Raw genomic sequence first — 13,457 nt, 5'->3', positions numbered from 1 at the left:
ATAGCAGAAAAGCCAACAGTCTGGTTTCCAGGACGGCAGCAACCAGATGTAGATTTTTATTATCTTGCTGGCTGTAATGAGATTACACCGATAAGGCAAAATATGAAACAAAAATGTATTAAATGTGATGTGAAACAATGTTTTTTTGTTGAATGCAAAGATGATTAACTGTGATAACCCCTGAAAAGCAGAATAAATATTTCACTATGAAACAGACCCTGAATACAGGCTGCAAATGAGGATGATGCTCACACAAACCAGAGCAGGTGTGTGCGTAAAGTAAACCAATAGGCCAACAATTATCACTGCAACTTGATTATGAAGTTACACACAAAGCCTGTAAACTGTTTATTTATTTATTTTTTATTATAATGGCCATTTCAAGCAACGTTTTTCCCATTAATAAACAGAGTTAACCAATTAGCATTTGCTGTCCTACTGCCTCTTTAAATCAGTCTTGCAGGCAGAAATGAAGAAACTAGAGTCTGTAGTTGGGGATAATTAACTGATTTATCTGAAGGATACAGCACTCTGCTGGGAGGTTCTTTAACTGAAGCAGAGTATTCTGCATCTCCATCTATTATTTATGTCATTCAATCTCTTCTCAGCCAATAAATAAATAAATTACAACTTTATTTACTCTGAACCTTTTTCTTGGGTGAGGGTCGGCACCAACCTATTTTTAGTTTGGAAAGGCAAAAAAAAAGAACCATTGAAATTTGTTTATTGCATCAAGGCTTTTAGAAAATGCAATCAAGCCAGCTCTTCTCCTTTTTTTTATTTATTTTTTTTTCTTCTTCCAAACGGGCCATCCAGATGGACTTGGTCACAATAAACATGAACACCTACAGACCAACTCAGTTATGAGTTGGTGATTTGGAAAGTTTATATTTCGTGCTCTGGATCACATTTTACCTGAGAATTAGAGGATAAACAGCAGCACATTTTCTGAGGACAATGTAGAGCATGCATTGCTGAGTGACATCAAGACATGTTTTTATCTGTTTAATCCACTGTCAAAACAGGAAAAAAAAAATTTTTTTTTAAGACAAAGAATGAATTTAAAAGAAAATTCCAGGGCGACGTGTGGAATGACGTCACTGAGGAATACCTACCACTGTTCTTTCTGCTGGACTGTACAGATCCAGCAATGAGGCCTCTTATAGTTTCTGGGATACATCAACAGGTGAAAATATTTTCCAGCAACAATGTCACTTTAGAATTTTCTAATTATATCAAGAACACTCACATTAAGATACTACAGCAAAATCTGACAAGCTTGCTCCAATCAGGGATGTCTCAGAGCAATGGGTGCAGCTCCTTCCACTGATGTTCAACCCAGGTACAGAGCTGAGAGTACATGAACAATGCATTTGTGTTGTGGACCCACATCCACCACACTGGGTGCAACTCAACCAAAAACAAAGAAAATGAATTCCCCATGTCAAGACATACATTTAGCAAAAGGGGATGGGTGTCCTGAATTCAGCCACTGCAGTCATTACTCAGACAGCTGGAGAACCTTCCAGGGACTCCATCCACTACATTAGTAACACAAAGATTATCAGTGGCAGCTTCTTTCTCAGCCACACCTGTCTCAACATCAGCCAGCACAGCCACACCCATATTTTATTGTAAAAAAAAAAAAAAAAAGAAGCAAAGACTTCTTTGTCTTTTTCTAGGCTCAAAATGACCTGTAACACAAGGGATGTTTCTATAGTTAATAGTGTAATCACAAAGAAATAAAAACTCATTTATTTTGGATGTGTTCTAATACTTACTCAGGTAACTTGACAACATTTTATTTACTAAAAAAATTCTCTTGAGGTTCATTTTAACATTTTTTTCCAGACTAAAGACAAGACAAAGAAAGGGGCAAAGCGCCACACCAAAAATACAAAAAACAAAAACATGAATATGGAATCCTAAGAAGGTATTCATGTTGTTAAAAATAAAATGGTTGATAAATCATTGTTCTGAGGATAATTTTTGGGTGATTTTAGACACGGGTCAAATCCAACCTGTTAACATTAGGGACAGTAACAGAAAACTAACACAAAAGGAGGATTAAGCATAATTTCCAACAGGGTTTATGCAGAGCCTGATCTGCAGTTTCACACACTTTCCTACTGCACTGTTACAGAAAGAAAATATATAAATAAATAAAGTCAACTTGAATATGAGTCAGAATATGCAGTTCAAGGTGACGCTTTGAAATCACACAAAAGTGTTAAATTTGGCCGTAAGCTGTTGACTTGATTTTAGGGGGAAAAAGGGACAAAACTATGTCACCGTTGTTCTTTTTGTAGATTTATAAAATGCCCCTTAAGCAGCCGAGAAAGGAGAAGCCAAAAATCAGAAATTAACCTGTTGTGACATTTAAACTGGGAATTAAACACATGGATGAAAGGAAAGACGCAAAACTACAATTTACACATTTTGCATGTGTGTGTGTGTTTGCGTGGAATTTGCACTTAAAGTACATTTTAAAATTATACACTGATCTTCACTGTAAATATTTTCATGTACATTTTGATCTAACACCGTGTAGATACAGTGTTTGTTGAGACAAATTCAACACGCAACACAAATTACCTCCACTCCACCCTTCACAATTTACAAATCCTCCAGGATTATCTATTCTAAAGTCATTTACCAGACGTTTTTCTCCAAAGCGACTTACATCTGAGAGTAAGAACAACACAAGCAAGAATTCAAACAAGATGGGACATCATAATTGAGTGGTAGTCAGACTGCTGTGAGTCCAGTTGAACCCAGGTGCTGTTGTGTAGTGCTTTTTTTCACTTTTTTCTCTCTCTCTATAATAGTCCTTTCTTTAATAACCAGATCATGTTTTCAACACACAATAACATCTTGGGTATAAGTGTACGCAGCTTATTCAGTGCTGAGTTGTGCCAAAAAGCTGGACAAATCTTTCTAACTCATTCCAACGAGTAAAAGAGTTAAGCTAAGTGCAGAAATGCTCCTTAAACAGGTGAGTCTTTAACTTGCTCTTCAAAGTGGATAAGGACTATGCAGATCAGACAGAGTTTGGTAGATCGTTCCTCCACCGGGGAACAAAAAAGGAACAGAGTCTAGCTACTGATTTTCAGCCAGAAGCAGAGCTTTGAATGTAATGCATGCTACATTTAGCAGCGGAGTGACATGAGCTCTTTTGGGCTGGTTGAAGACCAGACGTGCTGCTGCGTTCTGGATCATCTGCAGAGGTTTAACTGCAGGCAGGCCAGCCATTAAGGAGTTGCAGTAGTCAATGCGTGAAATGACCAGAGCCTGGACCAGGAGCTGCGCCGTGTGTTCAGTCAGGTAGGGTCTGATCCTCCTGATGTTGTAGAGAGCAAATCGGCAAGACCGAGCAACAGAGGCAACATGGTCCTTAAAGGTCAGCTTGTTGTCTACCATAACACCAAGATTCCTGGTAGAAGACGTAGGCACAAGTGTGATAGAGTCGAGTTGTATACTTATCTATAGTGGTAAAGTAGGATTGGCTGGACAGACAATAAGCTCGGTCTTGGACAGATTCAGTTGAAGGTAGTGATCATTCATCCATGCGGAGATATCAGCAAGGCATGCTGATATTCACATTGAGACAACGGCGTCGTCAGGTGGGAAAGAAAGGAAAAGCTGATTGTCATCTGTGTAGCAGTTGTAGGAGAAACCATGAGAGATAATGACTGCACAGAGTGAGGAGGTGTATAGTGAAAAGAGAAGAGGGCCAAGCACCGAGCCCTGAGGCACCCCTGCTGTCAGCCTATGTGATTTGGCCATTCCCCCTTGCCAAGATACTCTGAAGGATCTTCCTGTGAGGTAGGACATAAACCACGAGAGGACAGATCCCGAGATGCCAAGCTCCGAGTGTGGAGAACAGTATATGATGATTGACCGTGTCAAAGGCAGCAGACAGGTCCACCAGCACAAGGACTGAGGATTGTCCAGCGGATCTGGCAAGCTGCAGGGAATCGTTAACTGACAGGAGAGCAGTTTCAGTAGAGTGACCTTGCCTATAGCCAGATTGATATGGATCAAACAGGTTGTTGTCTTGGAGGAACTGTGAGACCTGACTGAAGACGGCACGCTCTAGTAATTTAGACATAATGGAAGCAGTGAAACTAGTTTTTAACCTGGGCTGGGTTGAGTGTGGGTTTCTTCAGCAGCGGGGTAACTCGAGCTTGCTTGAATGCAGAGGAAAAGACATCGGATTTAAGAGAGGAGTTGATAACATGGGTTACTGCAGTTTTGATTGTAGGTAAATGCTCTGCAGGATGTCAGAGGGAACAGGATCAAGAGGACAGGTCATGGTTTTGAGTTGACTAGAAGTTTAGAGACTTCGTCCTCATTTAGAGAGCGGAAACCTGGTTTGGGTAGGTTGAGTTGATCAGGCTCAGTGAATTGGTTACTGATGGTAGCAACCTTTTCAGGCTGAGCAGGTGGTGGAGATAGAAGACAGTTAAACACCATAAACAGTTGTCGTGTAATGGGAGCAGTGTAGATCTTGCTTTAATTAAAGGCTATCTTGGCAGCCTTTAGGCTGGGTGTGAAAATGCAATTTTTGGCCAGTACTCGGACGAGTCAGTGTGCGCTTCAGATTTACGCCACTTTCATTCTGCTGTCCTGAGTCCGGCTCTTTGGTTTCTTAGAACCTCTGTGAGCATGGACTGGGAGGATTTTGTCAAGCTGGTTTTGACACCAGACGACAGAGTTTGTCTACAGAGGAGGTGAGAGAGGAGCAGAGCGTTTCTGTAGCCTCATTAACAGACAGTAAGGAGAAGTCTGAATGAAAAGGGAGGGTAGCGTAAACCTCGTCAGATAGCTGTGTCTGAGGGATCTCAAGTTTCTGCAGTAGGATGCCATTTTTGAAGTCCGCTTGTGTGACATGAGGAAGGAAGACAGAGAATTTAACCATGAAGTGGCCTGAGTTCCAAGTCTCAGTCAGGGCTAGGACCTGAATGTGTGACAGATTTATCAATGAAATGATGAATTCTGTTTTGTTCACTGCGGACTGACAGCTCCAGAGACCAAAGGCCTGGTACACATTTAACGATTTTTTCAATCTTATCTGGTCTAGACCTCACATGTGAAGATAAAAAAAATCAGTTTTGAACGTATTGTGTGTGGTGTGCTCCGAAAATGTAATCATAGAACAACACACACATATAACGATGCTGTCCCACAACTCATCTACAATCTAGTCCTCCGAGCCGGACAAATGTCGAAACGTAGAATAAGAATCATAGCAACAACCGGCAAAAAACGAAGAAGAAGAAACATAGTAACAATCGGCAATCACAACTCACAGCATGGATGATGGCACATAGGACAAGGGAATGATGGTGGACTTGGGACTATTGTTAACAGAAAACACCAGAACAGAAAAAAAAAGACTGGAGACGGTGTGAACACGGACTTTATTTACTTCCTTGTTCCCCAGCCAGCTCGCTCTCTGATTGGCTACATTCCGTACCACGTCACCATCCACACAGTCACACTGGGCGAGTCGTCGGTGTTCCTCAAAAATCGGTTCTGAAATATTAAACATGTTCAATGTTCCCAACTGTCGGCTACAACCTGTTTCAGAGCGGATTATCGGGTCAAATCGGGTCGCAACACACCTCAGGGCAAATGATAATTGAACAGGGAAATCTCACGATGATCGGGCGTTTGCCGTCCGAGGTCGGCAAGAGGCAAAATTGGGACAAAAACAGCCCCAAAATCATTATGTGTGTACCAGGCCTAACAGAAGGTGTGGCTGACATGCATGCCATTGGAAAGGATAGGTTTTATATAGATTATTTAGGTTATAGCTCGTGCCGTTGCTCGGTGGACTCGCACAGGTCGACTTGCAGGTCTTTACCCTTTGTGGTCTTAACCAGACATGGGCTTACACAATGGCTGATGCTTCAGCTAACCATTTATGGTAAACTACCTGGAGCTGACAGCTTTACTTTGCTTGATTGCAACAGACTGAAACCACCTTTTTCTGCTTTGCCCTGAGCGGTAAACAGTGGGTGTGACTCGCATCACGGCCTCAGCTGGTTGTAGAGAGAACGTGCTAACGACAGAGCCCCACACTAGCAATGTAAACAATAACCTGAAACCAAGACAGAAACTCAAGCAGTAACTCACCTAACTGACGGTACCAACCACGACTGAAATCAGTGCTTGTTCTCAACTAAACTAGTTATCAACTGACCAATTTTACTTGCTTTTACTTAAGAATTTGCATGTATACTAAAATTAACATTCCTCAAGATGTAATATACAAGTGACCAGCAGAGGCAGCATAGAGTCAAATGTGAGATCTACAGTCCTGCTTTTAGTGGCCTCATTTTTCCTAACTTCACCTATAATTTAGCTATTTTATTATTTAATGCAATGAAACAAAATGTAGCTTTTTTATATTCTGCTAATACATAAGTTCTGTGTGATATGATTTTGCAAATGTGAAGTCTTCCAGTAACAGGCATAGGTCATCAGCAACAGCAAAAGGATAATATATATATATACAGGGTGTGCAGAATTATTAGGCAAGTTGTATTTTTGAGGATTAATTTTATTATTGAACAACTACTATGTTCGCAATGAACACAAAAGACTCATAAAAATCAAAGCTGAATATTTTTGGAAGTTGGACTGGGGCTCTTTTTAGTTTTAGTATCTTAGCAGGATATCTGTGTGTGCAGGTGACTATTACTGTGCATAAATATTAGGCAACTTAACAAAAACCAAATATATACCCATTTCACTTATTTATTTTCACCAGGGAAACCAATATAACAACTCAAAATTTACAAATATACATTTCTGGCATTCAAAAACAAAACAAAAACAAATCAGTGACCAATATAACCACCTTTCTTTGCGAGGACACTCAAAAGCCTGCCATCCATAGATTCTGTCAGTGTCTTGATCGGTTCACGATCAACATTGCGTGCAGCAGCAACCACAGCCTCCCAGACACTGTTCAGAGAGGTGTACTGTTTTCCCTCCCTGTAGATCTCACACTTGATGAGGGACCAAAGGTTCTCTATGGGGTTAAGATCAGGTGAACAAGGAGGGCATGTCATTATTTTTTCTTCTTTTAGACCTTTTCTGGCCAGCCACGCAGTGGAGTACTTGGATGCGTGTGATGGAGCATTGTCCTGCATGAAAATCATGTTTTTCTTGAACGATGGTGACTTCTTCCTGTACCACTGCTTGAAGAAGGTGTCTTCCAGAAACTGGCAGTAGGACTGGGAGTTAAGCTTGACTCCATCCTCAACCCGAAAAGGTCCCACAAGCTCATCTTTGATGATACCAGCCCATACCAGTATCCCACCTCCACCTTGCTGGAGTCTGAGTCGGAGTGGAGCTCTCTGCCCTGTACTGATCCAGCCACGAGCCCATCCATCTGGCCCATCAAGACTCACTCTCATTTCATCAGTCCATAAAACCTTAGAAAAATCAGTCTTATGATATTTCTTGGCCCTGTCTTGACGTTTTATCTTGTGTGTCTTGTTCAGTGGTGGTCGTTTTTCAGCCTCCCTTACCTTGGCCATGTCCCTGAGTATTGCACACCTTGTGCTTCTTGGCACTCCGGTGATGTTGCAGCTCTGAAATATGGCAAAACTGGTGGCCAATGGCATCTTGGCAGCTTCACGCTTCATTTTCCTCAGTTCATGGCCAGTTATTTTGCGCCTTGTTTTTTCAACACGCTTCTTGTGACCCTGTTGACTATTTTGAATGAAGCGCGTGATTGCTCTATGATCAAGCCTCAAAAGCTTGGCAATTTTAAGAGTGCTGCATCCCTCTGCAAGACATCTCACTATTTTTGACTTTTCAGAGTCCATCAAATCTCTCTTCTGACCCATTTTGCCAAAGGAATGGAAGTTGCCTAATAATTATGCACACCTGATATAGGGTGTTGATGTCATTAGACCACACCCCTTCTCATTACAGAGATGCACATCACCTGATATGCTTAATTGGTAGTAGGCTTTCAAGCCTGTACCGGTTGGAGTAGAACAACATGCATAAAGAGGATGATGTGATCAAAATACTCATTTGCCTAATAATTCTGCACACAGTGTATATATATTTGCAACATCAGTGAATTACTCTATTGAGGAAAAAATAGGCTGGATATCTACAGAAACAACAAACTCAAAAGGAGATACAAGATTTTTTTGAGGAAGCTTAGCTCCTTTAATATCTTTAACAAGATGATGTATCATCTAGGCAAAGCAAATGCTGTACAAATGGTTCATTATAATTAGACAGCACTGGACACCGCTCCACAAAACAGTGTCTTCAGCCAGAGGCTTCTTCAGCTCTGTGGAAAAATGAAAGTGATCCTGAAGGCAATTCTATTCATGAGTGTTTTTCTTCTCACTATTTGATTTTCAGTGCTTTAATTAACTTATCTGTGTTTGAATTTATCTAGTAAATGCTTCTATAGGATATAAAGTTTGACCTTTAATGCCGACTGTTTTCTCTGTTAATATCGTCAGACTTTTTATTTTCCGCTTTTTAATCCACTGTTCTACTGTTCTGCATGAAGAAAGGTTTCCTCTATGATGAATAAAATGAAATGCTAATTTACTCCATCTCTTTACTGAATAAAGGATTAAATCACCAAACCTTCAGCATGCTCTCTAGTGCATCTTATGAACACTCACATGCAATGACATAAAATGTGGAAGACTGATAGAGAAAATGCTGAATCAATGCATCATGAGTCCTGAGCCTCATCCAGCAAAACCAATCAAATATTCTGTTCTGTTTGTTTGGTCTATTGTCGAAGGTTATGAGAAACAACTTGCTTCAGGAGGGGCCAGTGTATGTGTGTGCATGTGTGCATGAGTCTGATTTTGATTTAAGGAGGATGTGTACCAGAAATAGGGCCTGAAACCCCAGCAGGGATTTATAAACACAATTACTATGCTTTATCTCAGAGGGAGCCGATCAGATATTGAATAAAATGGTGGAGATGAGGGAGATGCTCGGGGTCAGCAGTTGTCACCAAGGCAAAATGGAAAGCCTAGAAAATGCAAAAGAGAGAGAGAGAGAAGAAGAAGAGGAGCAGAAACTATATAAGAGGTGGTGATGCTAATGCAGATGAAATGAATAATGAAATTGGGAAAAGGAAAGAAAAGATGTCTCAGCTAAAGTCAAATATATTTACAGGATGTGGAGGTTTTTTCTTCAATAGGATATGTTTTTTAGAAGGATGTTTCAATGTTAAATAAAGAAAAAAAGCTTATAAAGGTCATCTCAGTTTGAGGAAACACTCAAACCTAAAAATGTTCTGTAACTAGGAAATAAGAAATAGAAAAAAAAGAAAAAAAACAACAAAAGATTTGTCATCACAGAAGTGAGCTTGGTATAAAAATACTGCAAATGCTCAGTTCTTGAACAGCTGTGCTTTTTTCTTTCAGGTTGAGTCATTCACAGAAACATTAGATCAAGCTAAAATTAGCTAACGAGCTCTAATACATGTGCTGAAATGGCATGCTTCAACAGTAAAACAGTTTAAATTAGACATTTAACAATTGTGTTAAAGCTGAAGTCTTAAAAAGCAACAAATTCAGAGCAACATTAGACCCCCAAGTAAGTAGACCAGTTCCTGAGTGGAACTGGGGTTCCAGTAAAACACTTTCTGTGATTTTTAGGACACTGTTGAAGTAATTTTTACTTTGCTTTCAGTCTGTTTCGTTCCATCATGCAACAATGATAAAACAGGATCAATTCATTTGTTACTGATTTTTGACTTTTGAACACCAAAACCTTCTCAGCTCATCTTTGCTTTCTAGTACACATGTGTATGTTCTTAATAAATTCCCTCAAAATGTTAATGAAACATCACATAAAACAGACAGAAAGCCAGACTTTAGCGCCTGCAATCAAAGCTGCTGTCACTGCAGAAGAGTAAAATCAGGTTGAACAAGAAATTTCAGGCACAGTCTCAGACTGAATTAAACTAATGTTATGCACATATCAATTGAGAATTTCATTAAAAAATTCCAGATTTCTTGGTTGCTGTTCTACACAGGAAATTCCACACAGTGCAGAGCTCAAGTCCATGACGGTGAAGTGAAAGCTCATCTTTTGTCACATTCTGGGGTGACTTTCTTCACAAAAGGCCAACGTGTTGGAAGAGGCCGAATAAAAACAATTTCTTCATTGTTCAGAACTTAGAACCACATTCAGTGAAGGACAGAAAACTACAGCCCTTCAACTTACATTGTAAGGCTACTATTATTATTACCTATGCAGGAAGTGTTTTAGCACTCACCCATCTGTCTGAACTCCTGATTAACCAGCTGCAGCCAGGCAACATCCAGGTCATCCAGGTCGTAGCAGCTGTAAAGCTGGGTACGGGGAGGCTGAGCATCTCCCTCTGTCTCCTGCCCGCTGCTGAACAGACCACCTGTTGACTCTGGCAATGACCTGAAACAAAAACAAAGATCCACAGAGAGTTATTTTTAATGCAATCTGAAAACAACAAACTACAAACACACACCCATGGACAGTTAAGTAGAGTCAGCTCTTTGTACCTTATTGTTTTGATGTTACAGTTACAATATGTAAAGCAAATCTATGCATTTTTTTTCTCCTCATATTGATTTAAAATACAATTTCATGTGTTTTCATTCTTATAATTCTGAATCTCAATAACATAAAAACAAAGATAAATACTTATTTCATTAACAAACAACATCTTTAAATAAGAAAAAATATAATATTAACAGGACCACTCAATGATGTTCTTCAGAATCAGAAAACAGTAAAATGCCATTATTTAGATCAACTAAATAAACAGATAAGATGTCCTAATGTAAAAGTACTGCAGCGATTAATCTAAAAAACAAGTTATTCAAGCCAAACTGATGCAGTGAGCAGCTTCTCCTTCCTCAAACAACCAGTCATCATCAGCATCCTGTGTTTTATAAAAACCTTGTTCAGTAAGATAGATGAGCCTTCATCTTCAAGGAAGAATTAAGGACAGTAAGTATAATCAGATAGAAGAACATCAATGGGGCAAACACGAAAATAACAAGGTTAAGAAGTTTAAGACTTCTGTAACCACAAGTCTTTTATCCATCATGCCTAGTGTCTACTGTCCAAATCTGTGGGGGCAGTGCTATGATCTGGGATTGGTCGGGTCAAGGTTTACCTAGTTGTGTGCCAACAAAAAAAAAAAAAGATCAGTTGTCTACCTAATTATGAGTGGATTTTTTCCCCTCAATAGATTTTCTCTTTCTTACATTTCATTCTCTCTTCTCAGTTCAGTTCAAGAATCTTTATTATCGCCCGGGGGCAATTAGTTCTACAGCCAGTAACAACATTTATAATAAGAACAACAGACACATCATATCACAACAAGTCATTTAAAAACCTAATTACTGCAAGAATAAATGAATCTTTTAGTCTGTTAGTCCTACACCTCAGCAGCACAATGAGGTGTGCTGCTGAGTGGCTGAATTTCAGGATTCAGTTTCCAGTGCTTCATGGAGCAGGAGACATCACCACGTGAACATAGAGTCTTTGAGATGATCTGGAGACGATGGTGATCCAACTATCTAATCATCAACAAAATATCTTGGTGAAAGTCAGTGCAAGTCTGGATGGAAATAAATTATGTCACCTGCATACGATTGTCACAATGATGGTACTCTTCGTGTAAGAAGCCCATCTAGGGTCCTCAAATAGAAAAAATATCAATCCATCACCAAGCATCAAAGTCCTGGTCACATATTAGTTACATGTGGGACGTAATGACAAAATATGGTCACAAGATAATGAACGAGCTCCTTTATGAATTATAATGACATCCTGTTATTTCTTGTGATTAAGCACAGTGTTTGGGTTGTTTGGGTGTTTAAGAGGCACAGTTTGAAACTAAAACGATATATAGAAACTGGGAAAGTTGTTTGTTGCATATCCAGATAAAAACACTGAAAATGCTGTAACACATATGCCAGGCCTGTAAGTGGCGCTGTAGCACTGCCAACAGGAATACAATAAAAACAGAGAAGAAGACATGGAGCATGTTCAGAAACTCGTGTAGAAATGCAGATTAAAGGATATGTGGAATAGTCGGATCAGGAAAGAAGCGTTTGGATTGTAAACACGGGAACAAATGGTGATGTTTTTAAATTAATTTACATTGGGACCCAGTTTAAAAATGAATGTTTCCAGGCTCCCAAAACACTGGTTCCATGTGAACAAAATGTCTAAACCATTAAAAACTTTAGTGAATAAATCTAAACTAGTCTCCCTGTGGACATGGCTTTAGTAACACGTGGTGCCACCATAACATCTTGTTCCCGCATCAGTAATTAGTCGTCATGTCATAAAGTTTTGTTTTTTTCCTCATGTCACCAGAGGGGCTTCGTAGGATTGTAATTAAAGCTAAGGGTGTTTTGTTGGCCAGGCAGTGTATATTACGTACAGTTAATCAACTATTATAACTGGTGGTGAAATCAAGACATTGTGCACCAAAAAAAAAAAAAAAAAAAAAAAAAAAACAGACAAATTGATGCGATAGAAGTAGTTTTATTTTTCTTTCATTTTTTCATACCTAAACTCTGTTAATATTGAATTGCCTAGCATAAAAAACAACTGTCAAATGTTAATATTTAGTTTTCAAACACAATTTAAAGGGATAATTACAATGTTTATTTATAAAATCTTTTACACACACCAATCTTGTTCTTCCTTTTTATCTTTTCTGGTGGTTAAATTCAGGTTATAGTAATGCATGACAAGAAAACTGATACCTCCAAAGCTGCTTGCACATAACTGTGAGGACCTTTTTTTTTATTGCTGTAACATTCTGTGACACACTGCACCGCTTATGTCAACAGGAATTATTTGGAAGTCCTTCTCATGTCTGGGGTTCTTTCTCACAGACACGCTCTGACCTCATGGTCCATTAAGACTAAACCAGAATTCGAGCAATATAGATAGATAAAAAAGAAAAACAATGAAAAATCAAGTGCTGATAGGGAACAGTGACAGGAAGCTCCACCACGCACTGTCTAGTCTCTAGAGCCTCAGGCCTAAATGTCTTTGTCAACAACAGCAGGAAATGGGGTCAGGAACTCTGTTCAACCCGCTGGGAACCAATAAAGACTCTAACACGCTCATATACACACACTCACACAGGCCCACAAAACACATCTGGACATTAATCTGCAGAGATGTATATAGAAAATACACAGAATGAGGTACATACATGCAGGGAGACACCATACCCAAAGCAAATAACAAAATCCTCTAGAGATCATACAGCTAGTCTAAAACATCTTTACACACACACACACACACACCACACCCCTATCTTTCACACAATTGCCTGGGGAAGTGTGACCTTTGTGTAAAAAGGTGAAGTGCGTCAAAGATCACAGCCACAAACAAAAAGCAACCTTTGGCTCTCCATTTACCTCCTGCCTTCAACA

The 13,457-nt window shown here is 39.5% G+C and overlaps 1 protein-coding gene across 2 annotated transcripts in view; it reads right to left on the bottom strand.

Moving 5' to 3' along the window:
* Nucleotides 1-13,457, bottom strand: part of jade2 (jade family PHD finger 2) — a 226,410-nt gene that overhangs the window by 79,393 nt on the left and 133,560 nt on the right. For both annotated transcript variants that reach the window (XM_042007961.1, XM_042007963.1), the window contains exon 5: nt 10,289-10,443. In XM_042007961.1, the coding sequence (XP_041863895.1) occupies nt 10,289-10,443 (155 nt within the window). The remainder of the gene's footprint in view (nt 1-10,288; nt 10,444-13,457) is intronic.

The sequence above is a fragment of the Melanotaenia boesemani genome, chromosome 15, assembly GCF_017639745.1.
Source record: "Melanotaenia boesemani isolate fMelBoe1 chromosome 15, fMelBoe1.pri, whole genome shotgun sequence".
Classification (NCBI taxonomy): Eukaryota; Metazoa; Chordata; class Actinopteri; order Atheriniformes; family Melanotaeniidae; genus Melanotaenia; species Melanotaenia boesemani.
The sequence above is the reverse complement of the archived record's forward strand: the minus strand, read 5'-3'. Positions and strand labels throughout refer to the sequence as shown.